We start from the raw sequence: 26,579 nt of genomic DNA, 5'->3' as shown, positions 1-26,579 counted from the left end.
TTGAGAATCATAATTACGGTGTTGTGTTTGCTGTCTTAAATACTTGAAACAGCTTTTGTGAAGCCCGGTTATGATATTTCTGATCAGCAGGAGAGAAAAACTGAATTTGGTTTGACTATAGAGCCATTTTTTTCTTGCTAGACTGTAATAATGCATTAATAGTGGAAAGATGTCTTGTTCATGAGTATTAAAATTTCCCCCGAAGATCTACTGTAGGTCTACTTTTGTTTAAAAATGGGTATACAAATGAATTATTTAGTTTGTTAATGATTACGATCATTATTTTATGTTGAAAAATAAACTTTTTTCCAGATATACAACCCCGGTTATCCACATGCATCCCAAGCACAACCCCCTGGAAATAAAGTAGAAATTAAGGTAGTTGAGTGAAAGCATCGTGGTTTGTTTAATTCATGCTTAGAGAAAGGCCAGGGTAAGAAGATAACATATCCAGTTGACCACATAAACATGCTTTATTTCAACATCCAAAATAATTAAAAACATCTCGAAATACTATACATGTACAAAATAAGAACAGATCCTTTGTTGGAACCATCGGAGGGTCTATTTCGCTTCTGTGGTTTTTCTTTTTTGCCGCCTCTTGTCAGTTTGCAGGAGAAACCTTTCACTGAAAACAAATCAAACAAACGAAAACAAAAAGAGATGTGCATTGCATTTTGAGAGTAGAAATAAAATCTGGTAACGGGGGGGCAGCGGCATGTACAGACACAAATTGGAAACGGAAATGAGACGAACTGGCAATCAGTCCATCCACTTAAACCATATCAGATTAAGTGCAAATCTACAGTAACCAGCCGTTTGATTCTCCTGGTCTGCTGACACTTTGATAAGAGCAATTGCATCACATTGACATTCTGTTGACATTTAGCACCAAAACGGCCCTGCGAGTGACAGCACCAAAACAAACGCTTTGGTTTCTGGCAAACACACCACAGACAGGACCTGGAGAGCAACTAGCACCTTTTCATACCTGTAACTAATCGTGGCTTGAATTAAAAAAACAACGCCCTCGTTTTTTCCCCCCAACATCTGTTTTTGTCCTGAGGTAGCCTTTATATCAAGATGACATTGTACCATTGAGCTAACTGTGATGTTTGGCGAGTTTCTCACTTAGAAGGAACAAGACACTCGGCTGTCGTTTGTCATATTTATTCAACACCAGAGAATGGTACATTAGCATTTGCTTGTTTCTCATTGTCCTTTTGCAGTGGTCAAAAAAACGGCACAAAAAGTCACCAGATGGTCATTTTTGTTTGGACTCCAGGGGGCGGGCGTATATATTATTTTCTCGTTGTCAGCTGACGCAAAGGATTCTCGCTCCATGCTGGCTGATGCAGTGGTCCTCAATTTGGGTTTAAAAACGTTTTTTTTTGTTTTTCTCGAGATGGGAATCGCACCATCCTCAGGGATTCAGGATTAAGCACATGGACCGATTGCAGCCGAATAAGAGTTCGGGCTTTTTTTTATGAACAGGAAAAGATTTGAAGATGACTGCTAGAAAAAACAAAAACAAAGTCATGTCCAGATTTTTCTTTTTACAAGAAGCAGACTGGGCCAACTTCTACGCCGAATTCCTGATCGGGAGCACCAATGTCCATAGGAGCGATATCAATGATCGGCAGACGAGATGTTTTCGTTGTCTTATAGTCAATGACTGTCTTGCCCCATGTGCCAGTGTGTGACTGTGGAGAAAAGCAAGGAAGAAAAAGACAAATTAGATTAACAGAGCAGCACTCGTGCATTTTTGTAGCTCAAACCCCCAAATTTAGCATTTTAGTGCTTTCTGAAATCAGTGGGTTTCTTTTATGTCTTAAGTAAGTCTGCAGTTAAACACAAGCTCAAGATATTTGAACGCTTTATTCTACGACATAAAATGCACCAGTAACTTAATTTCTGATTAGTAATATGCATTGCTAAGAACTTCATTTGAACAACTTTAAAGGAGATTTTCTCAATATTTAGATTTTGTTGCTCCCTCAGATTCCAGATTTTCAAATAGTTGTATCTCAGCCAAATATTGTCCGATCATAACAAACCATACATCAATGGAAAGATCATTTATTCAGCTTGGACCCTTGTGACTGGTTTTGCGGTGCGGGTCAGAAATGAGGAGTAAGCGCTCACCGTGCAGCCGTCCTCGCTGACTCTGTATGTGAAGCGGCTGTTGCCCTCCGCTCTGATCTCGATGTCGTTGGAGCCCTGCAGGAGCAGAGCCTTCTTCAGGTTGCCTGTGGTCTCGTCCATGTAGGCGATGCTGTTCTTGCAGTGGTAGGTGATGTTCTGAGAAGCCTCGTTGGACATCAGACGCATGAAGGTCAGCTGGATGTTAACATCCTCTGGATCAGAGCCCTCGCTGCCATACTGGAACTACACAGAAGACAGCAGAACATGACTCCCATGCCATATTTCCAGAGCACTAGAGAATATGCTGCAGTTTTGTGCTTTTAATGTTCCCAAGAGCATCTCATGCTCAAATGGAAACGAGAAAATCTTTGTTTTATTGTTTGCGCAAAAGGTCACATAAATTAAGTCAAAAATGTGATTAATGACAGAAATAATGCTGAATCTGAAATGTTTTTTTTATATATTAAGCCCTATTTATACATCCAGGTCATTAATCGAATAATCTAATTGTTAAATAATCAAAATATTAATACTATTGTTTTTTAAATAAGATTAAACGTTTTAATAAAAAAACTCTATTTTATGTAAACGTGCATTTTAATATGTATTTTATACAATGCATTTCATAAAATGAAATAAATATTTTAAAATTTGGAACTATTACTATTTCTAGGTCATTAATTAAAGTTTTAAGTAATTAATATTTGAATTAAATTAAATTAACTTTTTTCAGACTACAACTGAATATCTATATTGTGGACATAAACATTTTTTATATTTTTTTAAATATTTGTGATAAATTCTAAAATAAAATAAATATTTCAAACGTTGGACTATTTCTAGATCATTAATCAAATCTAAATCAAATCAAAGTTTTTAGAAAATACACAAAACATATTTTACTTTCATATTTACTCCTAAATCATTTATATATATATTTATTTATCTATTGCTAGTTTGTTTGTTAGTTAGAACTGGTTTCAGACTTTTATTCTGACAAAACACTTGTATGTATATGTAAACATGTATTTTAAATATTATTTTAAATGTCAACTCTATTTTAAACAATGTAATTAATGTATTAAATTCTCAGCTAAATAAATCTAGCTTCTGGTTATCTCTCAGACCGTATCTCTCTGTATAAGCTCTTGACGTACCTGGAAGCCATTGGGCATGGACTCTCCGAACCAGACGTGCTTCTTCTCTCTGATGTTCTTGCTAGTGTACCAGTTCTTCATGGGGATGGTGTTCTGAGACGGGCTGACACAGGTCTCACCAGTCTCCATGTTGCAGAAGACTTTGATGGCATCCAGAGGAGAGCCCTGGTTGGGATCCACCCAGTAGGAACCTTGCAGCAAACACAGGCTCAAGTGAATTTCAGAGCTTCGAAATGCACGATAAGTACAATATACAGTGGTGGCCAAAATGATTAGAATACTAGTATTTTCAGCAGCTTAAAATGGCTTTAAGTCAGTTATTTCTATCTTCTGCTGTAGTGTGTCAGTAGGAAATATCAGTTTACATTTCCAAACATTCATTTAGCCATTAATTGTAATAATCCAGTGAGATTTTTGAGATCTGATCTGATCATCATCAGTCTGTCTGGAATGACATGAAGAAACAGAACAAACTGAGACTAAATCCAGAAGAACTGTGTCTCCAAGACGCTTCAAGAAACCTCCTGCAAAGCTACAGTGCTGTTAAAAGTTTTAGGCACTTTAAGCTGTAAAATGAGGATGCTTTCAAGAATAATGCCATAAATAGATTTTCTTTATCATATAACTTCTATGAACTAAATGAAATCTGTTGTGAGCATCCTTTGTGTTTAAAGCAGCTTTTGTCCTCGGTGCACTTGAGCAGAGTTTCTCAGGAGCTTTGCAGGAGGTTTCTTGAAGCGTCTTGGAGACACAGTTCTTCTGGATTTAGTCTCAGTTTGTTCTGTTTCTTCATGTCATTCCAGACAGACTGATGATGATCAGATCAGATCTCAAACATCTCACTGGATTATTACAATTAATGGCTAAATGAATGTTTGTAAATGTAAACTGATATTTCCTACTGACACACTACAGCAAAAGATAGAAGTAACTGTCTTAAAACCACTTTTAGCTGGTGGAAATACTAATTGTGGCCAGGAATCTGAAGCTGCTGACCGCTCTTCCAGTCTGGCTGGCACATCCTCAGGTCGCGGCACATGCGGGCAGGGTTGGCCTGGGTTCCCTCGGGGCTGCGGATGTTCTCGATCTTCTGGCTCAGAGATTTCAGGCTGGTGTCCACCTCAGTGTCGCGGTCGCGAACGCTGGCATCGTCGGCTCTGTAGCCTCCACGCAGAGGATCTGGACCCTTCTCTCCCTGAGGCATGGGGAGGAACGGCTCGCCGATGCCTGCGGGTCCAGGAGGCCCTGGGGGTCCGGGAAGACCAGGAGCACCCTGGCGAAGAAAGAAATACACATGAGTGCATCCAATGAGATGTTCTTTAAAACAAAGACCACTATAAAGCTTAATTTAGCAGTAAAACTGTGCTGATTTCAGACTTACAGAAGGTCCCATTTCTCCAGAGCGACCCCGGGGTCCAGGAGGTCCTACAGGTCCAGGAATACCATTCATACCATCCTTACCACCCATGCCGTTGGAGCCAGATGATCCCTATCAGCAGAAGAAAACCGTTTGAGGATTAAAACACAGCTTGTGCGGCGGTTTCTCATTTGTGTTTTCAGAACAAAACACTGCAGACTATCAAATGTGTCCCTGGAGCACAAAAGCAGTCATGAGTAGCACAGGTATATCTGCAGCAATAGACAACAATACATTGTATGGATCAAAATTATACATTTCTCTTTTATGACAAAAATCATTAGGATATTAAGATCATGTTCCATGAAGATATTTTGTAAATTTAGTAATATGACAACTTGACAACTTTAAAGGTGATTTTCTCAATATTTTTCTCATATTCCAGATTTTCAAATAGTTGTAATATTGTCATGCCCTAACAAACCATACATCAATGGAAAGCTTTCAGATGATGAATAAATCTCAATTTCAAAAAATTGACCCTTATGACTGGTTTTGTGCTCCAGGGTCACATATGGCTTCAGAAGTGCAACTACAAACTATTTTTAGGGCTGGGTTTTGACACAAATTCCGTGATTTTCAAACAAGTTAAACATTAAAAATGATAACGAATATGTTACATGGTGCATATATTTAGCAAAATGCTCCACTCTAGAGTTCATTTTTCTAGCTGACTAACAAGTCCATGGTCAGCAAATCTGTTTGTTTCTGAGGTAAATGTGAGGTTATGTGTCATTGGGACAGGATACGGATTTCAGTAAGTTGTAATCTTTCTTTTCACATACCTTCAGATGTTCATTAGACTTTATATAAAATCCATGTGCTACTTACACGGGGTCCAGCAGGTCCAGATGGTCCGGCGGGTCCTTGGTCACCAGGGGGTCCCTAAAAACATTCAGAAATCAACTTGAGTAAGCCACTTGGAGTGTTTGTGAAGGAGTTTGTGGAGGATCTGGATGTATAGATTGACTCACAGGAGGTCCAGGAACTCCAGCCATTCCAGAGAGGCCGCGGTGTCCCTTCATGCCTCGGTCTCCAGCCTCTCCGCCCTCACCCTTATCTCCTCGAGGACCAGCTGGACCCTGCATACAGAGACCAGAACCATCAGCCTGCCTGCTGATGAAAAACAAGCTGGATAACTGATTAAAAATGATAAATTCATACCAGAGCACCACGAGCACCAGCAGGACCGGCAGGACCGGCAGAACCAGCGGGACCCTGGGAAGAAGTGAGAGAAACAACACATTAATCAATAACACGAGCATGAGATAATTCAGCATAATATACAAGTATGTCACGTCAGCAGTTTTGACCGTTATAGTGTAGCGTTATTAACTAAAACTATTAAAAATCGTCATTGCTTTAAAGAAAATAAGACATAAAAAAGCATGCTCATTTTTTATCTAGTTGCCAAACAATAATCCTAATTTTCCTTTATTTTCACTTCAAGTACTAAAAGCTCTATAAATGTATGAATGAAAAAATGTAATGCTGAATAAACTAAAACTTAAAAGACTATATGGATAATAAAAAACACTATTAAAACTTTAAAATTAAAATGCAAACACAAAATATTAACTAGAACTCTAATAGTATAGAAATGATACTAAACCAACACCTATATAATGCCACCTGTTGGCATGGATGTATTACATTTATCTGTTCATTTTAAAAATGCAAACAGAGGCTTTTGATTCAAAGGATTCTGGTGATGTTTTTGCGTATAGAAACTCACAGCCTCTCCACGATCTCCAGTCTTGCCCGATGGACCCATGGGGCCAGGAGCTCCAGGAGAACCAGGGGCCCCAGGAGGGCCGGAGTTGCCCGTCTCACCGCGGTCTCCCTACAGCAAACAGGGGGATTTCAGAGAAGTGCTCTTTCACACTGCAAGCACTTTTAACATATTTACAGCATATGCATTCATTTATTACACATGGGATAATAAATGAACTCAGATAGAGTGATAATGACTACCATTGATCTGTTTGAACAATCTTTATGTTTTTATTTAAATTCTTGTGCTTGTGTTCATGTTGCATTGCTTCTTATTTGCTGTTGAGGTGGGATATGGCTATGGTTAGGTGTAAGGGTGAGTTAAGGGGTACTTCTATTGACAGATGTAATTATATATTTTTTTAAATTACAAGTACAACGTAACAACAACATGAACACAATAAGTGCATCATATCAATCAAATGATTAATTTTAATATCAGTGCATAGTAGTATTTTGCTTATTCATTTTGTAATTATAATGCACTCAGCTTTTTTGACCTTATTTTAATTTAGAGACTAATATTTGTACTTATATATATAATAATAATAATAATAATATACAAAACACGTCATACAAAATGGGTCCCTTGTCTTTTTTAAAAGTACAATGTACAAATATTGCAATAAATATTTTTTGAACTAAAATAAGTTCATAAGCTGCATGCATAGTTACATAATGACATTTTGAAAATGCATGAAAATGCTATTTTAGCTGTAGTCCATTTTTTAATATATAAAAGTTTTTTATGAAAGAAATAGTGCTCATTTATGATTAATCATGATTAATCGTGTCCAAAATAAAAGTTTTTGTTCACATAATATATGTATGTGTGCTGTGTATATTTATTATGTATATATAAATACACACACATGCAGTATATATATATATAAATATTTACATATATTTACATGTATATATTTATATTCATATAATTTATAATAACATATTTTTTTCTGAAATATATAAATGCATGTGTGTGTATTTATATATACATAATAAATATACACAGCACACATACATATATTATGTGAACGAAAACTTTTATTTTGGATGCGATTAATCACAATTAAGCACTCTACAAAAATGTTTGAGTATATAATGCCTGGATTGGATAGGGTTGCGCTCACCTTTGATCCAGGGGGACCGTCACGGCCAGGAGCGCCATCATGTCCAGGGTTACCCTGCGGAGACGAGAGACAGAAATGACTCCATCATACTGCGCAGAATGTAGCCGCTTCTGGTTAAAGAAACCTCTCGAGATGCGTGGAGTTAGCTCACCTCACGACCAGCTTCACCAGGAGCTCCACCCAGTCCAGGAGGACCCATGGGTCCAGGGGGCCCACGCTCTCCTAAAGGCCCCGTGGACCCCTGCTTACCTGGCTCTCCCTGAGGAGATGAATGAGGAGTGTTGAGAAGAAGGGCAACTAAAGCAAAGTTTACTGAAGGCACCATGAAATGGTACAGTATACACCAGTGTTGGGGAGTAACTAGTAGTTTCATTACAAAATAAGGTAACACTTTATTTTAAGGTGTCCTTGTAACACGTTACATGTATTTACTATTATAATAACAATTAAATATGCATAATTACATGCAAGCAACCCTAAGCCAAACCCTAATTGTAACCATATAGTAAGTACATGTAGTTAATATTACTCAGTACTTAAATGTATAACTACACTGTAACAAGGACACCTTAAAATAAAGCGTAACCAAAAATAAACGTGACTGTAATTTGTTACAATTACTGAGAATTATGAAAATGTTAACGATTACAAAAGGCGTTACATCTGATTATTTTCACACACATATCAGATTGTAAATGATATGAATACTTCTTACCTATAAAACCAAAACTATTTGACAGTTTTTATATAGTAAAGCTGATATATCTTCATTCTTAAAAGTTTTATTCAATATTTTTGTACTCAGCATCAAATTAGGCGGGTTTTTTTTTGCAAATCATCAGGAATTTTTCTTCAAGATGCAGGGTTGAGTTATTGCTGGCTCTTTGATGATTGGACATGCATAAATGGAAATGTCTTACTATATGGTTAGGTTTAGGGTTGGTCTTATGGTTACTTGCAGGTAATTATGCATAATTTATTGTAATTATAACATGTGTAACTAGCACATCAATGAATCCTGCACATGATCAGGAATGTGTATTAAGAAAGTAAATGCGTTCAGTTCTGATTTCAATGTTTTAAAACAGCAAATATGAATCAAATCACTTACAGAAGGTCCGGGGAGACCTCCGAAACCTCTCTCTCCTCTTTGTCCGGGAAGACCAACAATACCACGAGATCCAATAACACCAGGAGGTCCAGGAGAACCAGCGGGGCCCTAAAGACCAGACAGCAGAGCAAAGTGAGCATTAATCTGCAGCTCACAGAGTCATGTATCAGAGACGATTTGTGGCTTGATGACTTACAGCAGGGCCATCGGGGCCAACGCTACCCCTCTCTCCGGAGGGTCCCGGGGGTCCAGAGGCCCCAGCCTCTCCAGGGCGACCTGCGGGGCCTCGCTCACCACGGGCTCCTCTCTGTCCTTCTTTACCAGCAGCACCGGTCGGGCCTGGGGGTCCTGCAGCACCCTGAGGCAACACAGAAGACATGAAATTAAATTAAATGTTCAGACTCACGACGAGACAAACATTTACTTTTACATTTATTTCAATGTATCCCCTTAGATTTTGAGTTAATATTTAATATAATATATAGATAGCTTATTTAGTTTATATATATATATATTTGAATGCTGTCAAATGATTAATCACAATTAATCACATCCAAAATAAAAGTTTTTGTTTACATAATATATGTGTGTGTACTTTTTATATTTACTAAATATACAGTATATATTTTTAAAACATGTACATTTATTTACATTTATATTCATATAATTTATATTATGTATGAATACATTTAATATACATGCATGTGTTTGTATTTATATATACATAATAAATATACACAGTACACACTCTTTTACTTCAACAATTTATTTTATTTTGGATGCGATTAATTGTGATTAATCGTTTGACAGCACCAATTTATTTATATAATATAGTTAATATAATATAGTTAATACTATATTTCAGTAATTTAACAATGCATTTGCATGTTCACAGTTCTCAGATGAAACATACTTTGTGAAAGAGTGCAAACTGATTTAACAAGAAAGTACTATTTTTAGTTTTTCTGCTTTATAATTTCTTCTTTAGAATTGTCCATTAATGTTCATGACACACATGTAAAAAAATAAACATTTAATAGTTTTAGTGTTTTGATTATCATTTATTTTTTAAATTAATTAATTAATTATTCTATTTTTGGTTTAGACCTGGTTTAGAATGAAGATGACTTACAGAAGAACCTGGAGGTCCGACTCGACCGGCAGCACCGGGGAATCCAGTAGCACCCTATTAATAAACAGAGACACTCTGAAACACTGAAATATTAAACTGGAGAAATTATATACACTGGCACCAACAAGTACTGCTACATATTAAAAAATATTACAGTCAGCGTTTTACATAACAAAATATCACGTAAATGGAACTTTTTAATTTCACAGAAAAGCATGTTAGGGGTTAAATTATGAAATCCACTTCAAGAAATGAGCTTACACTGAATAAATATATTAATTAAAAAATATATATAAATATATACATTTGTTTTATTTCAGCTACTTGCCAAAGCAACATTTAAAAGCAATTCATTTTCATATTAAATAATAATGAAATAAGTTAATATAAACTCTATAAGGCATATTAATAATAATAATGAAAAAACTAAAATGTTAAGTAAAATAAAAATAAAAACAGAAACTCATAAATATAAAAAAATATGTGTCCCTATACCACAAATCCAGTCATAAGGGTAATTTTTGTAAAAAAATGAGATTAATACATCATCTGGAAGCTGAATAAATAAGCCGAGAAAATTTGTCTGAGATACAACTATTAGAAAATCTGGAATCTGAGGGAGCAAAAAAATCTAAATATTGAGAAAATCTCCTTTAAAGTTGTTCAAATGAAGTTCTTAGCAATGCATATTACTAATCAAAAATTCACTTTTGATATATTTATGGTAGGAAATTTACTAAATATCTTCATGGAACATGATCTTAATATCCTAATGATTTTTGGCATAAAAGAAAAATGGATCATTTTGACTCATACAATGTATTGTTGGCTATTGCTACACATTAAGACTGGTTTTGTGCTCCAGGGACACAAATATAAAAAATGACTTTGCATTGTGTTTTTTTTGTGATTAAATACTGATAGCATTGACTCTTACAGGAGGTCCAGCACCACCGCGAGCACCCTTAGATCCAGTAGCACCAGCAGGTCCCTGTCAAAGACAACAGCAGACAGTAAGTGAAGGATACTCATATATATACAGCAGAGCGGTGGAGCTGTAGATATAACATCACCTGTGGGCCAGCGGCTCCGACGGGTCCCCCGGGTCCAGGAGCTCCAGCATCACCCTTGGGTCCAGAGTCACCGGTCTGTCCCTTAGCACCTGGCTGTCCGTTGCCACCCTGCATCGAGAACAGAGACACTTCAGCTCAGTGCTGGTCAATACCAGATGATGGGAACCGATTGGGAAGAGACTGCTAAACTCACAGGAGGTCCAGCAAAACCAGCAGGTCCAGGAAGACCGGCCTCTCCACGCTCACCCTGAGAAAACACCACACACACATCAGTTTGCATATAAATCAAATGCACTCTTCCAAATCAACTCCAGAAAAATAAGAGCACACTGTAAAAAATGACTGAAACTGAAAATACTATTTTAGTTTTTCTACTTCAAATTTTTTAAAAACTAAATCAAAGTGTTACTTGCATTTCTTTGTAATTATTTGTGAAAGTTACTAGCAATTTCTGAGTGAAAACTGATTAAACAAGAAAGTACTATTTTTTGTTTTTCTATTTTTGTGTCTTTTGCCGTTTCTTTGTAACTATTTAGGAAATTTTCACTATTAACTACGACTTTTCCCTCAATAAAGGCTAATATTCTAGTAATATGCATAAAGTGTTCCCCAAAATTTTATTTGATTTTTTATTTCGTTTGCATTATGCATTTCCTTGTAATTTTTATATTTTTTGGTTCAGTGGAGTTATTGAGTACTTGTGCAGTCTCATTATGGTTATAAATGTGCAATTGCATGCAATCTTGCATTATTTTTGGTCTTTATGTCCTTGTTTCAAGAGGTTTTCGGTAGCATCCTGATAACTTACAGGGGCTCCACGAGAACCAGTCACTCCTGGAGGTCCAATAGCACCAGCCTCTCCCTAAAACAATGAGGAAATTAGGAAAATGATTTAGAGCTGAACATAGTTTAGGTAAAGCATAAATATCTCCAATGCTAATGATCTTTTTACCTTCTCACCAGGAGCACCAGAAGGTCCAGAAGATCCAATAGGGCCAGTCATTCCACGCAGGCCATCCTTACCAGGACCTCCATCAGGGCCCTTGGGTCCACCATCACCCTAAAGAGGAAGGAGAACTGTTGTGAACGTATACAGCAGGAAGTGACTTCATCAACACCACAGCTGCTACCAGGATCATTTCGATTAGCTTCCCTTGTGAAAAAGAAGTGCGCTTTATTGTATTGAATGTGTGCTTATAGTGTTGTTTTCAACTACTTGCATATAATATAATATCATTATATAGTATTATGTAATATAATATAAAAGGTGTGTTGACTATCATATTGAAGCAAATGTAAACAACTTAAAGTTTATACTTCAAATATAATTTTAAATAACACTAATGTTTTAAGTAAACAGATTGTAAATTTGCAAGTGTGTAATTACAAATATATTTATATACTTAACATACAGGTTTCAATAGAAATTACACTGAAGTGTATTTTAGTTTACTATAAATGCTTGTCAGCGGTTCTTTTACCATATTTCAAAGACAACAGAAGTAATTATCATAAAGATGTACTTAAGTCCTACTTAAGTGGGTGAAAAAAGTAACTTACTGCATTTAATATCAATTTTTACTTAATGGTGAAGAACATACTGTAAGTGTCTGAATACATCAGTTCATGCTTATATGTGACCAGTCATATAAATGTAAAAAATGGACCCTTTTGTGCTCCAGGGTCCATTTTTTAGTGCTCTTCCAAGTGCTCTTTTCTGCTAAAGTCTTTTTCACAAGGGCATGCTTTGCTCAGAAAACGAGGTTGTTATACAAAAACTTTTAATGTCAGAATATGAACTTATTTAGTCAAAATGCTTTAAGTCTGTGTTGTTGTGAGTCTTACTCTGTCTCCTCTGGCTCCAGGCATGCCTCCGGTGCCGCGCTCTCCAGGCATTCCCTGCAGTCCACCGGGCCCCACACCACCAGGGGCCCCGGCAGCTCCGGGCTCTCCCTAAACACACATGAACACAGACAGGGGTCAATCATTTCTCAAATCGTGATTCTGAGTCACAATGACATCGATCTAGGATTCTTACCTTAGCACCATCATTTCCAGCAGAACCAGGGGCCCCTCGAGGACCGGTGGAGCCAGCAGGTCCATTACTTCCACGCTCTCCGGGGAAACCTCTGTCACCCTGTGCAAGACATTTACTAATATCACTCTCTGATGTATATAACTAATAACACAATCTGTGCACTAGAGCAGTCAGGTGAGCAGGAAAAGCCACTGTATTGGAGACACAAATATTATCAATATATATTATTACAATTTTTTATTATTATTTATATTTAATAATATCCTATTTTAATTTAAATAATTTAAATTATTTATGTATTTTTAATTTAATTAAACGTTTTCCAAACAGGTCAATAAAGGTCAATATCAAAATACAATTCTTCAAAATCATGTTTTAAAAATAAGGAATTGGATAAATTTTGTCATATTGAGCAATTAACTGATTGCCTGAATTGTGTAACTTGCACTTTTATAAATGGCTTTACTGTAATAAATAAACCAGACTATTTCTGGTCTCTTAAATGAGTTGGAAAACTAATCCCGAGTGGTTTTTGACTTAAAAAATATACCAATTTTGCATGCACTTTTCTGTATAAGTGTTAAAAATGTATGTTTAATGTGGCTGAAGTAAGACCAAGCTGATAAAAGACAAAAAAAAAAGGTTTTAGTTCAATTTGTATGTTGCAAATTATACAATTCATGCAGTCATCTGGTTGCTTAATATGATATTATACGTTTCCTACAAAATTTACACATGGACAGTTTTTATTCTTGAAACAAGATTTGCAAGAATTTTATCTTGATATTGACTAAACCATAACAATGCATGAAAAAAAAAAAAAAAAAAAAGTATGTATAATTAAAATACCACTCAAAACATTCTTTTGTTTTATCTGAAAAAACATATTAAGATAAAAATCTTAATAAAAAAAAAATATTTTACTCCAAGTAATTTGTACAGTAAAACATCACATTATACTGATAAAAAATTTTTTTTTCCAGAATAAGCATTATTATTTCAGAACAAACTATAATTCTTGTACTATTGCTATTACTCTTGTATTATTCTTGTAGTTTAGATGTGGCTCATCTGTGGGCTTTTTTATTAGGCAGGAAATACTCACTCTTGGACCAGAAGGACCATGAGGACCGACTTCACCAGGAGCACCCTGTTGAACAGCAAACATAATCAATAAGAACAAACAGAGCAAAAAACTGCACTGTGTAGAGAGTAATAGCGAGAGCAACTTTACACAACATGTATGTCATATGTGATCCAGGACCACAAAACCAGTCATAACGGTCAGGGTTTTTTAAATTTAGATTTATGCATCATCTGAAAGCTGGATGAAATATCTCTTGTTGGCTGAGATGCAACTATTTGAAAATCTGGAATCTGGGGGAATCTAAATATTGAGAAAATCTCCTTTAAAGTTGTTCAAATGAAGTTCTTAGCAATGCATATTACTAATCAAAAATGAAGTTTTGATATATTTACGGTAGGAAATTTACAAAATATCTTCATGGAACATGATCTTAATATCCTAATGATTTTTGTCATAAAAGAGAAATGTATAATTTTGATCCATACAATGTATTGTTGGCTATTGCTACAAATATACCTGTGTTACTCATGACTGCTTTTGTGCTCCAGGGTCTTATATTTTTTGTTTCATATTCATATGTTTGCAATATGTTTAATTATTTTAAATGAATGCAGACAGAATATGTAACCTAAAAACATCCCTCCTGAGTCAACACGCACCTGATCACCAGGTTTGCCCGTCTCTCCGGTGGCACCCTGTGTACCTGGCAGACCCTGTAGAGAGAGAATAAACAACGATGGTTTAACTGCCATCGAAAGACTAAACCAAAGATAATCAGGCGCTATAATCTTCACTCAAATGAAGAAAATATGCACAGAGATAAAAGCGCACCTGGAATCCAGGAGGACCGCCGGGTCCCTGCTCTCCCTTCTCTCCAGATGGACCCTAAAACACAACAGACCGGGAAAAATCAATAGGTTCACACCGCCACAGCAGATTCACATCATATTGAGCTTTGAGAGGTTTAAACACACATACAGCAGGTCCAGGAGCGCCAGGAGCACCAACATCTCCATCCTTGCCAGGAGCGCCCTACAGAAACACACCATAATGCACTGCTCAGACGGGATTCAAGCAAACGCTCAAAGTTGCATAAAGCTCAGAATCCGCTTAATATTCCACGTACCAAAGCACCAGGAGGTCCAGAAACTCCTCTCTCACCAGACTTACCAGCCTCACCCTAAGAGGAATACATCAGATGTGTTAGAAATTACATTTAAAAGTATGCAAATCTGATATTCATGAAGAAATCTTTCTATTTCTCAAGAGAATAATAAAACAAACCTTAAAAACCTGATCATATCTGATACTCATATTTAACATGATTTTTATAAAAACTATGTAAAAGGCTTTTTACTTGCTTAAAATTGTATATAAAATGTATATATAAATACAAACACATGCATGTATGTATATATTACTAATCAAAATACACATTACTAATCAAAAATGAAGTTATGATATATTTATGGTAGGAAATTTACAAAATATCTTCATGGAACATGATCTTTTGGCATAAAAGAGAAATGTATAATTTTGATCCATACAATGTATTGTTGGCTATTACTACAAATATACCTGTGCTACTGATGACCCACACATATATATATATATATATATATATAGTTCATAAATTGATGGAGTAACTCACATCGGTTCCCTTTGGACCGGGGAATCCCATCACACCAGGAGCACCACGAGATCCAGCAGGTCCAGGGGGTCCAGGACGGCCGTCTTGTCCAGGTGAACCCTATGGGTTAGAGAGACCCATGCACACATCACTTTAATATAAGATCTCATATGAATCTTATATTGCATACAAACAAAAACAAGGCGGTGAATTATAAATATAATATTCGTCTTACAGAGGGTCCAGCTTTGCCATCAGGTCCAGGGCTTCCAGGGGCACCAGTCATACCCTGCAACAGGCATCAAGTTAGGTCAAATACAGACTCTTTATGCTGCTAATATGGTTCTACAAAGCATTAAGCAATATCTTACCTTGGATCCAGGCAATCCTGGCTCTCCCGAGCGACCAGACTCTCCGCTGGCTCCTTGAGGTCCCATTGCTCCGTTGGCTCCGCGCTCTCCAGGGGCCCCCTGAAATGTGATTAAAGGGCCAGCTTTAGTTACTCAGCAGCAGAAATCATCTACAGGACCCTGGACAGCTCCTTCTCAACGCAGTCATTGGCATTACAACACTCGAAAACACTCCGATTAGTCGGCAGGTTGATATATGGATTAAACTACACTGTAAGAAGAACTTTTAATATTTTTGACTTAAAATCAGTTCATTGCCACATATACTACTGGTCAACTGTTTGAAATCATTCAATTCAATTCAGTCAATTCAGTTCAAGTGAGCTTTATTGGCATGACTTGCACAGTATTGCCAAAGCACTGACATATAATACATAACCAAAACAAGAATGGATGTATAAATCATTAAGTAAATAATTACATGAATAATTTTATTTATAAACAAGAAATAAGAAAATAGTTAATATATTGTCTTAACTAAAAAAAAAAGGAAGAAAAAAATAAAGAAAATCTCTTACGCTCACCAAGGCAATAAAAACAATAATATTGATATATATATTATTATTATATAACTTAAAATAGCTGTTTTCTATTTGAATAGATTTTGCATATATTTTTGCTTATTATTTTGCTGCTTAATGTTTTTTTTTTAGGATGCTAGAAAGTTCAAACAAACAGCATTTATTTGAAATAGAATCTTTTGTAAGAATATAAATGTCACTTTTAATCACTTTAATGCATAGTTGCTGAATAAAGTATTAATTTCTTCTTTTTTGTTTAAATCGTGTTTACCCCAAACTTTTAAATACTAATCAAAATAAAAAACATTCAACGGTTGATTAAAACAAGCAGCAAATCAACATATTAGATATTTCTATAGGATCGAGACCGGAGTAGTGATGCTGATAAATCAGCATTGAAATCAAAGCTATACATTTTATTTCAAAATATATTCAAATAGAAAACACTTTGTAACAATATTTCACAATATTACTGTATTTTTTGATCAAGTAAATGCAGTCTCAATGATTCCAAACTTTAAAAGCACATTTTCAAATTACTAGACAAAACTGATTTGTGATCTTACCCCGGGTCCAGGAGCTCCATCACTTCCAGGAAGACCACGATTGCCAGGGGCACCCTTTTGAAAGAAAAACACAAAATATGAGAGACAAACAAACAAAAAAGCATGCATGAATGAAACAGGTGAGTTAAACCTACACGGCCTCCGGGGGGTCCGACAGGTCCAGCGCCACCAGGCTCACCACGAGCTCCTCGCTTTCCTTCTTCACCACCAGGTCCGGCCAGACCCTGGGGTCCAACTGGGCCCTGGGACAGAAAACAGCAACTATTACTATTACAGTGGAGGTTTCTGTGAATATTAGGAAATCATCTTTGCGTCAGAGAGACTTACAGGTTCTCCCTTAGGACCGGCATCTCCCTTATTACCTTGGGCTCCTGGATCACCCTGGAAATAAAAGAGCATAGCATTTCTAATCTCAGTCCGTTATGCTTCATTATTCAGCGTCTTCTATATCTAATGCAACTGCGAGGAATACATTCGCACAAAAATGAGGTAGCACTTAGTAACACTTTACTTAAAGCCTATAATGCATTATAAAAGTAGTTTTGTAATGCCTTGTAATGCACGTTATAATGCATTATACATTCTCTTGACCACACTTCATACATTATAACATCTATTACTACACTATGCATTTTAGATTTGATTACAATTATTTTCGACAAGATGTAATGTATTACAATGCACATGCATTACACCTTCTAATAACATTTATAATGCATTATGCATAAAGGCTTTAAGTAAAGTGTTACTATCATTTATTTACACCTGTATGCATTCTATGTAACACAAAAGAAGATATTCTGAAGAATGTTGGTAAGCAAACAGTTCCATTTCTTTATAACTTTCATTGCATTTTTGTCTATATAAATGGAAATCAGTGGGAACTGAAATTGTAGACACAGGTTTTAAATGACAGAGTAAATAATGAGTGAATTTTAATTTTTGCGTGATCTATCCCTTTAAAGTACATTTGTAAGAGGTTTAGTTGCTCAATGGCAATGCTCAGACTATTGTTTTTGTATTATTACTACATCACACCTCCTGTAATCTCAATTTCAAATAAACTAAAGGCTGTAAAAATTATGTCCCGGAAGCACTGATGTATAACTATGCTTTTCATGCATGCATAATGATAAAATGCAGTTTACACACATTGTTTCCCTTGGGGCCAGGACCTCCAGAAGGGCCCGGGGGTCCAGCAGGTCCACGGGATCCTGGGAAACCAGGAGCACCAGCAATACCAGCAGCACCCTACAAAACATCACGCAAACCAATGAGATTGGTGTGAGATGTATATGTATGCATATACATGTGTATGTATGTATATATATAATACTTACAGGAGATCCTTTGCCACCAGGAGCACCATCAGAACCAGGACCTCCCTGTGCAATGAGAAGAAAACTGAATTATTTATATTTTTATTCTTCACACCACCATTACATTTTTTCACAATGCAAATCGTTGCAAAGCAGCTTTACAGAAAATGAAAGTTTCTACATTATATATAGTCAGCTTATCAGTGGTGACTATCTCAAGTTGATGTCCATATGGCAGAAATATATTCATACTTTGTTTTGTAGATTATTTAAATGTTTGATGTGCAAGTTATACATTTATGCATGCATTTTTATACATTAATATCAATCTCAAGCTACCTTTCTTCTTTTATCTTGTAAATCAACTCATCAAATATTTATTTCTGTAACACTTTTCACAATACAGGTTTTCAAAGCTACTTTACAGAAAACCATGTTTAATTTATTTTAATATATACATGTTTTATAGTCTAATTTGGTGGATAATATAGTTTGCATATCTCATACTCTAAAATATGGGTAAAATATGGACAAACCCAGCGATGGGTTGTTTTGACCCAACCTTCTGTGTAGTAACCCAATCGCTGGGTTTGTCCATATTTTACTCAGCACTAAGTTGTATTTAACCCAGCATTTTTTAGAGTGAATATTAGCATTTACGGCATTCTAATTAATCCGCTATTCTGTTTCTGCCATGCAAGCACAGACGTTTCCGTTTGAAAAGCAGCTCATTGCAAATCTTTCTAGCACATAATCATCTGTGTAGTTTGATGGTGTTTTGTAAACACTCACAGCAGGACCAGCAGCTCCAGAAGGTCCAGGGTTACCCGGCTCTCCACGGGCTCCTTGGGGTCCCTCAGAACCACGACCTCCAGCGGTGCCGGTTTCTCCCTGCAGAGGACAAAAAGAAAGCACTGGCTTGTCAGATTATTTATGGAAGGCTGACTCCAACTGGTTTAATTTATTAGTTTAGTATATTATATTGGTAGACTCTATGCACAACAACAGGGGGCCAAGAAACAATACATTAATTGCTGTCTGCATGTTTTCAGGTAAAACATAATATGTTCAAGCATGTGCAATAATTTTTGCTTTGCTTTTATGGACACATTAACTGTTGGCAGCTGCACTGATGAACATAAAAACATTAATAATTCATAACAACGTGTTTGTACCTTAGCACCAGCTCCACCAGGGAATCCAGGAGCACCAGAGGGGCCAGTGGGTCCCTAACAGAGGAGAGACATAATAAGAGCATTATAACAGATTAATAAGACTCATCCTGCTGTAGTAATATGCTGTAGTACAAGAAACTAAAGCATCATCAATGTCACAGTGTAAAAAATAATCCTTGCAATTAGTTATAAGTAACTTTTAACTTTCACTTGATACATATTTCAAACACTTAATTTTTTTAAATCAGCTCAACTGCTTGATTTTTGCATCTAAAATAAATACTACAGACATTAAATTGTGTTATGCATTAATATGTATATACTTGAATAGAAATTCTTGAATTTGCAATAGATTGTTATAATAAATAAGTGCTGTATTTTGAGACTCACAGGAGGTCCAGCAGCACCAGTGTTTCCATCATTACCGCGTGCACCCTGCAGAAAACAAGAAAACATTACAATCACAATATTCATAATGACACCAAATGATGGAAGATTCTGCCTTCAACAAGACAGCATTTTATCTTCATGCCTCCAGAACTGTGTCATGTTTTAAGTTTGCACATGCCATTCACAGACAGATTAGTTTTGATTGTTAGGTTTGTGGTGCATTCTCAATTTTGACATTTATACATGTTTACTTATGGTGAATCAGTTTCAGAGTTGCGTTGCATTGAATTAGCTGAACGGTCTGTTAGACATTATAGTAAAACATTAGTCTCGTATTAATTGACTGTTCACAATAGGGAATGTTTTTCTAGTTTCTAGTCCACAAGATGAAGCAAAGCAGGGGTTTAGAAACAATAAGGGATGGATGTGAGACTTACAGAAGGGCCGGGAGAACCAGGCCGACCTCTCTCACCGGGCAAACCACGAGGACCCTGAAACAAGCAGAAAATGTGAGATGATTGATATCGTTTTAAAGAACTTTACATGGACTTTAAATCCCATCCAGAATCACTCACCATGGCTCCAGCAACACCGCTCTCTCCATGAACACCAGGCTCTCCCTGCGATCAGAGACAGACTCAATCAACAGAGAAACAACACTACAGCGCTGCAGACTCAAATCTGTGAATAATGATATCTGCATATATGAGAGAGATGGAAATCAAACCTTAGGTCCAGCAGGTCCGGTGTCTCCCTTAGCTCCATCTAGACCAGAGAAACCCTGTAAGAGGAAACAGGGAACAAAACATTGCATCACTACTAATACTAATATATATATATATATAATCATATGTTTTCCCAAGCAGTATTTCACACAAAATAAAAATAAGTGGCTAAAAATATGTAATATTAATGAAAAAATAAATAAAACATGTAATATAAAATACAAAATAAAATATTAAAATAAATATCATATATATATATATATATATATATATATATATTACACAGTATTGGGCACTAAACAAAAAACACAGTACAATATAAAAAAATTAAAACACAATAAACTTAATAAAACTTCATTAATAAATAGATAAATTCACATGAGAATGTAACATAATACATAAATCAAATTATATAAAAATAATAAATAATATTAAAATGTAAAAAATATCAAATATACATACAAAATATTTTAACATAGTATACAATAATAATGTATACATAAATATAGGAAAGAGGAAACAAAACATTAGCCACCTATGTTTTTCATTTTTGTGTGCAATAATGCTTGAGAAAAAAAATAAAAAAAAATAATAATATATATATATATATATATATATATATATATATATATATATATATAAATATATAAATAAATATATATATATATATATATATATTTTTCCCAAGCATTATTGCACACAAAAATTAAAAACATAGGTGGCTAATATTAATGAATAAATAGATAAAACATGTAATAAAATGCTAAATTATATATATATATATATATATATATATATATATATATAAAGCAGTATTGCACACACACACAAAAACACAGCATAAATATATATTAACATGAATAGTACATGATAACAATATTTAATATTTATAAACATTAATAATTTAATAATGTAAAAACACAATAGAAAGGTAGGGTTATGTGCTGCTTTACTCACTCTGTGTCCCTTGATGCCGGGGAGTCCAGGGGTTCCTGGGAATCCACGAGCACCCTGGGAAATAAGCAAGAGAACATAATTATGATGATTGCTCGAATCTCTTTCCATGCTTTTTGATTAGTTTGAGACTTCATAAGTTGTCTACTACTGCTACTGTATGTGTGCAAGATGGTATTAATTAGTGCATATCGATGAGGAAACCATGCATGAAACCCACCTGAGGCCCGGCGGATCCGCGCTCTCCAGGACGGCCGGCTTTGCCAGCTTCACCCTGAGGAAGAGCAGAGGACAGATAAGAAGAGACTCAGCTGTATTATTTGGAACCGATGCAGCGAGGGAAATAAAACTCACATCCTCTCCATTCTTTCCAGGAGGACCAGCAGGACCGCGGGAACCCATCGGGCCCTGCAAACATCAACAGCAGAGGAATAATCACACACCGCCGGCAAAATATGCATGCTTTTGAAGCAGCATGCTTTCATAATGTCATATTGACACTACATTTCAAAACTGAAAGGAAGCAGAAGAAACTCACAGGAGAACCAGGCTCTCCAGGCTCGCCTGGGGGTCCAGTGAATCCCTGAGGGCCCTGTGAAAAATACAGATAAACACAGTTATATATCAGATGCTGCATGCATAACTGTCTAGAAAGAATTGCTGATTTGTTTGATTTATGTGTTCTAATAAACAAGACTTTGTAGTACAAGGTAAAACACTAGAAATAGACGTACAGGTGAACCTTGAGATCCAGGGGGGCCACGGGCACCTGGGGGGCCCTAAAAGTGAGAAAACACAATATTAGAATAGAGAAAGAAAAAATATAGACATTAAAAGCAAGTATAGCACTTCATATATCATGCAAGTCGTGTAGTTCAAACGGAGTCCTATGAAAGTGCATTACATATTTAAACTAGCTTTGAATGATGGATCCAGGGTGGTCGATCACAGATATAAAGCATGTAATAAAAATGAGTTATAATAAATGAGATGTACACAACATTGCTGAATATCCAGATTGTGAATTGCTGTGTGAGTAGATTGCACATGAGCTTTTTTGTTTTACACAATGCATTTCTGTCTGTTCTGTGTGAGTTCATGAAGGAAAGGAGAAGCTGACTTACTGGGGGTCCGGGGACAGCGGGGCCGCTGGATTTCTCACTGCCGTAAGCCATCTGGGAAAGGAAAGACTGTAGGGGACGACAAGAACCGAAGATTTGAGGTTTGCTCTGTGATGATCTTCACTGAACCGTTTACTACTGAACTACTAAAGCATGGTTTTGCTTTTAATGCAGAAATATTTGGAAATGATCAACTCTTAGCTAATACACATGCTAGGAAATAATCTATGTGGCATATCACATATACCTAAATTAAGCCCTTAAAATACAGCTGTTTCGCTTTTATAGAGTGCATAGTCTGCTTTCATTCCTTCATTATAGTCTTCATTATAGGAGCTGTTCACTTGAGCTGGTACTGAACTACAGAATAACAGAGGCTTTGAGCACCTCATTTCCAGTTTACAATAAAATAAAATAATAAAATAAAATGAAACAAAACAAAATAAAGAAATAAAATGACATGAAAGAAAATAAAATATTCTTCAAAACTTTTGCAAAATGTTAATTATTTATTTTATTTTTATTTATTTGATTTCATCTTATTTTTTTTTAATGCTAAAGGAAATAATCCATGGGGCAGCAGTATGCATCATGAAGACAACAGAAAGATTTATGTTTCTGTCTTCGGGCCAGTTTGACAAGATTCTCTCAAACTTAATCTTAGGGACGCCTCAAATGCAGATTGATAATATTAAAAGCTCAAAGCTGGGCTGCTTACTCCGCCGCCGAGGCCAGTGGTTCCAGGAGGACCAGGAGGTCCAGGGAGTCCGTTCTCTCCGGGAATACCGTCTCTGCCGGGAGGCCCAGGAGGACCCTTCCAGACAAACAGAAGAGATGCACATTACACATGATGATCCTTAGAAATGCAATACGCTAAAACGCAATGCTTTGGTACAGAATGTATGTCATATATAGACTGAAACTGTTATGCATGAAATCATATTTTTCTCTCATGTTGCATGTGAGTTTACAGAGGTCAAAGGTCAGTGGGACAATTAAAGGTCAGCAGGTTAAAAGCCTCCGATGCCCCATTAATCACCCTAATTATTTCCATTTGGAACAGAATTTCATAGCAATGCAAGCTTTTTGTCTCCTGCAGACTTTGTAGTCTTGAAAACAAATGTGCAGTTGGTCTTTTTCAGTTGTACTAGACTAACCCAGATGGAAAAACTAAATAAATATAAATACATTACAATGATAACAATAAGCAGCTTGTTCAGAAACAAATACTGTACTCACTGGATCTCCAGATGGACCAACAGGACGCTAAAAATGGACAATGAGAAATATTAGGATACTTTACATTGGTGTATGCTGTAAATATAATAATATGTGTGTAAATTACATTCATATATGGTGTGATAAAAGTACTAAGAAAGTAATATTATTAATTAATAAGCAACTCAAGTAATGTATATATATATATATATATTCTAAATACATGGAATTCTATACACACACACACTTATAATGAGATGCATTAAAAAAATCTATATGAATTCCTACTAACCTGAGAATCACCATCATCTGGACGCGAAGGAACTTCAGTCACATAGCCTCCATTTATGGAAAAAATACAAATATATTTCAGAACCTACTTCATCTCAAGTAAATCAAGTAAAGATATATATATATATATATATATATATATAAGCTCAGAGCACTGATTCAGAGCCATAAAAATAGGGAGCTACTTCATGAAAATGATTAACAAACATTAATACTTCCACTGGTGCTGAAAAGATCAGCAGTTAATGTGCTTTCAAAAATCATCATTAATATATATTCATATTTCAATGCACAGGGGAAAAAAATGCATTATATAGCATTCAGAGATGATGTAAAATAAGAAAGTGCAATTAAGTGAAAAAAAAGCAATTTCAGTGATGAACAAGGCAAATCCTTAATCACTCAGTCCCATGTAAAAGCATGAGTGATGCTGAAAGTGCTCAGGTTTCAGGGGCCAGAGATATTTCCCCGAGCGTTTGCACACTAGATGGCGCCAGACTGAGCGCGTCTGTACCTTCAAGGCAGATGGGGCAGCATTCTCCGTCGGGAATCTCTGGATTGGGACAGTCTGATGTATCCTCACAGATCACCTCATCGCACATGACCGTGCCGCTGTCGCAGACGCAGATCTGGCAGGGCTCGGGCTTCCATACATCCTTGTCGTTGTAATTCTGACCGTCCAATGTACAGCTACCGAATGAGACTGTGAGGACAACACACCTGGATTAGCACAGCACAGTCAATCACATTCATCTCTGAAAGAAACGACAGGGATGATTCCACAACGACTTCTACATTTCATTTTAAAAAGATTAAAGATACAAAACTCCTCTCTGCAAATATGAAGCTAACTAAACTAATTTAATTCAACCTACGCAAGTGTGTTGTTAACTAAACACTGGCTTAACTCTTATGGCAAAGTGTCCTCGTTACAAAGTTATAATGTTAAAAATCAGAAAACACACTTCTGTGTGTTTCAAGAGAATGACTATGGCTTTATGCAATCTGAAGGCACAATAAAGGCAATAGAGTTTCACTCTTGCATATGCAGAAAGTTTTAAACTAAACAGGAAAGATGTTTGTAACTCATTATAATAACACATACTGATCTGCTGTGGTGCTGCATTAATTATTTACTTATTGTTTAATTAATGTTTTATAAATAGGAAGGGAATGAAGCTAAAATGGTCAAATGGGGTGTGGTGCACAATGCTTTATGAAGGACAGGCCTGCATCTCGTAGTGTTTCAGACGCGTGCAGTACTAAACTCCACCGCGAGGCGGCGCCAGAGTCACGCAGAACTCCGTCACGCCCCGATCACTCCAGTAATTGAAATGAAAACCAGAGGTTTTCCCTATCAAACAAAATGCGTTTTTTTAATTCTAAAACGCTAATTTCTAATATCATTTTAGCAGGCTACAACTGTCAAAACGTCTATTACGCGCATGATGTATCAATGTAATCCAAAGACAAGCGCTTATATCAGTTATCAAACGTCTAAAAAGTATGACAGAGCACAAACAGATGAGAAAACGAGAGATTAAAAGTGCTCTCGCTCTCTCTTTCTCTCTCTCTCTCTTTCTCTTTCTCTCATCCGCGTCGCGTTTTTGCTTCAGCGCATCATCCTTCGCTTCAGGACATCACACAGTGCGCATGCGCAGCAAACAATTCCGCAGGATGGAAAAATAACCATTTCTAGAAGATAAAAATAAAAATAAAAAATGCAGATGGGAATAAAAAGGTAGTTTTTTCCTCCTCAAGTAATTCCCGAAACTTTTAGATCGCAGGTCGCTTGCAAACAAGACCATTGAAAATCCCCCTCTGGAGTTCTCCAGTCTCCTCAGCCAAGCATCTGCAAAAGCAGGAGTAAAAATCATATACTCACTATCATCCTCTCCTTGTCCTCTCACCACGAGGACCGCCGCAGCGAGCAGCAGCCCTAACCGGATATCCACAAAGCTGAACATGTCTAAATATTAGACATGTAGACTCTTTGAGGCAAGGGGAATCCTGTTTTGTCCTCAATCATACACGTAGGGTCCGGTCTGTGTAACTCCAATCCAGACCCCAGCAGAAACTCCCTACTGCCTAAACAAATGTTTGACCCTGGCTTTTATATGGCAGGGTTTTGGGGAGGTGCTGAGTGCGCTAGATATCTGCTGCATGTTCAAGTCAAAGCCAGTCCCTCCTTCTGCC

At 36.3% G+C, this 26,579-nt stretch overlaps 1 protein-coding gene across 1 annotated transcript; it reads right to left on the bottom strand.

The window, feature by feature from the left end:
* Nucleotides 1-380: 380 nt before the first annotated feature.
* LOC306852400 (uncharacterized protein) lies at nt 381-26,579 on the bottom strand. Its single transcript, XM_079389172.1, has 51 exons — nt 26,269-26,579; nt 24,898-25,086; nt 24,385-24,431; nt 24,114-24,140; nt 23,593-23,688; nt 22,878-22,943; nt 22,488-22,532; nt 22,292-22,345; nt 22,108-22,161; nt 21,974-22,027; nt 21,757-21,810; nt 20,802-20,855; nt 20,650-20,694; nt 20,512-20,565; nt 20,075-20,119; nt 19,685-19,738; nt 19,302-19,400; nt 18,531-18,575; nt 18,343-18,441; nt 17,518-17,571; nt 17,325-17,432; nt 17,191-17,244; nt 16,065-16,163; nt 15,929-15,982; nt 15,715-15,813; nt 15,190-15,243; nt 15,042-15,095; nt 14,895-14,948; nt 14,723-14,776; nt 14,082-14,126; nt 12,977-13,075; nt 12,784-12,891; nt 11,891-11,998; nt 11,747-11,800; nt 11,132-11,185; nt 10,939-11,046; nt 10,803-10,856; nt 9,866-9,919; nt 8,930-9,091; nt 8,734-8,841; nt 7,774-7,881; nt 7,623-7,676; nt 6,455-6,562; nt 5,884-5,937; nt 5,694-5,801; nt 5,551-5,604; nt 4,684-4,791; nt 4,299-4,575; nt 3,303-3,493; nt 2,146-2,388; nt 381-1,703 (listed from the first exon to the last, which is right to left on the bottom strand). The coding sequence occupies exons 1-51, from the start codon at nt 26,348-26,350 to the stop codon at nt 1,557-1,559; spliced, it is 4,353 nt and encodes a 1,450-aa protein (XP_079245298.1). The 5' UTR covers nt 26,351-26,579; the 3' UTR covers nt 381-1,556.

This window comes from Barbus barbus, assembly GCF_936440315.1.
Source record: "Barbus barbus genome assembly, chromosome: 32".
Classification (NCBI taxonomy): domain Eukaryota; kingdom Metazoa; phylum Chordata; class Actinopteri; order Cypriniformes; family Cyprinidae; genus Barbus; species Barbus barbus.
The sequence above is the reverse complement of the archived record's forward strand: the minus strand, read 5'-3'. Positions and strand labels throughout refer to the sequence as shown.

What these genes read in the sequence shown, in the direction of transcription:
- LOC306852400 (XM_079389172.1), bottom strand. Translation starts at nt 26,350, where the DNA reads ATGTTCAGCTTTGTGGATATCCGGTTAGGGCTGCTGCTCGCTGCGGCG. An exon ending in CTGCCCCATCTGCCTTGAAG is followed by an intron (nt 24,432 to 24,897) that starts GTACAGACGCGC and finishes CCATAAATGGAG; the next exon opens with GCTATGTGACTGAAGTTCCT. An exon ending in CTGGAGTTCCTGGACCTCCT is followed by an intron (nt 5,605 to 5,693) that starts GTGAGTCAATCT and finishes GAATGTTTTTAG; the next exon opens with GGACCCCCTGGTGACCAAGG.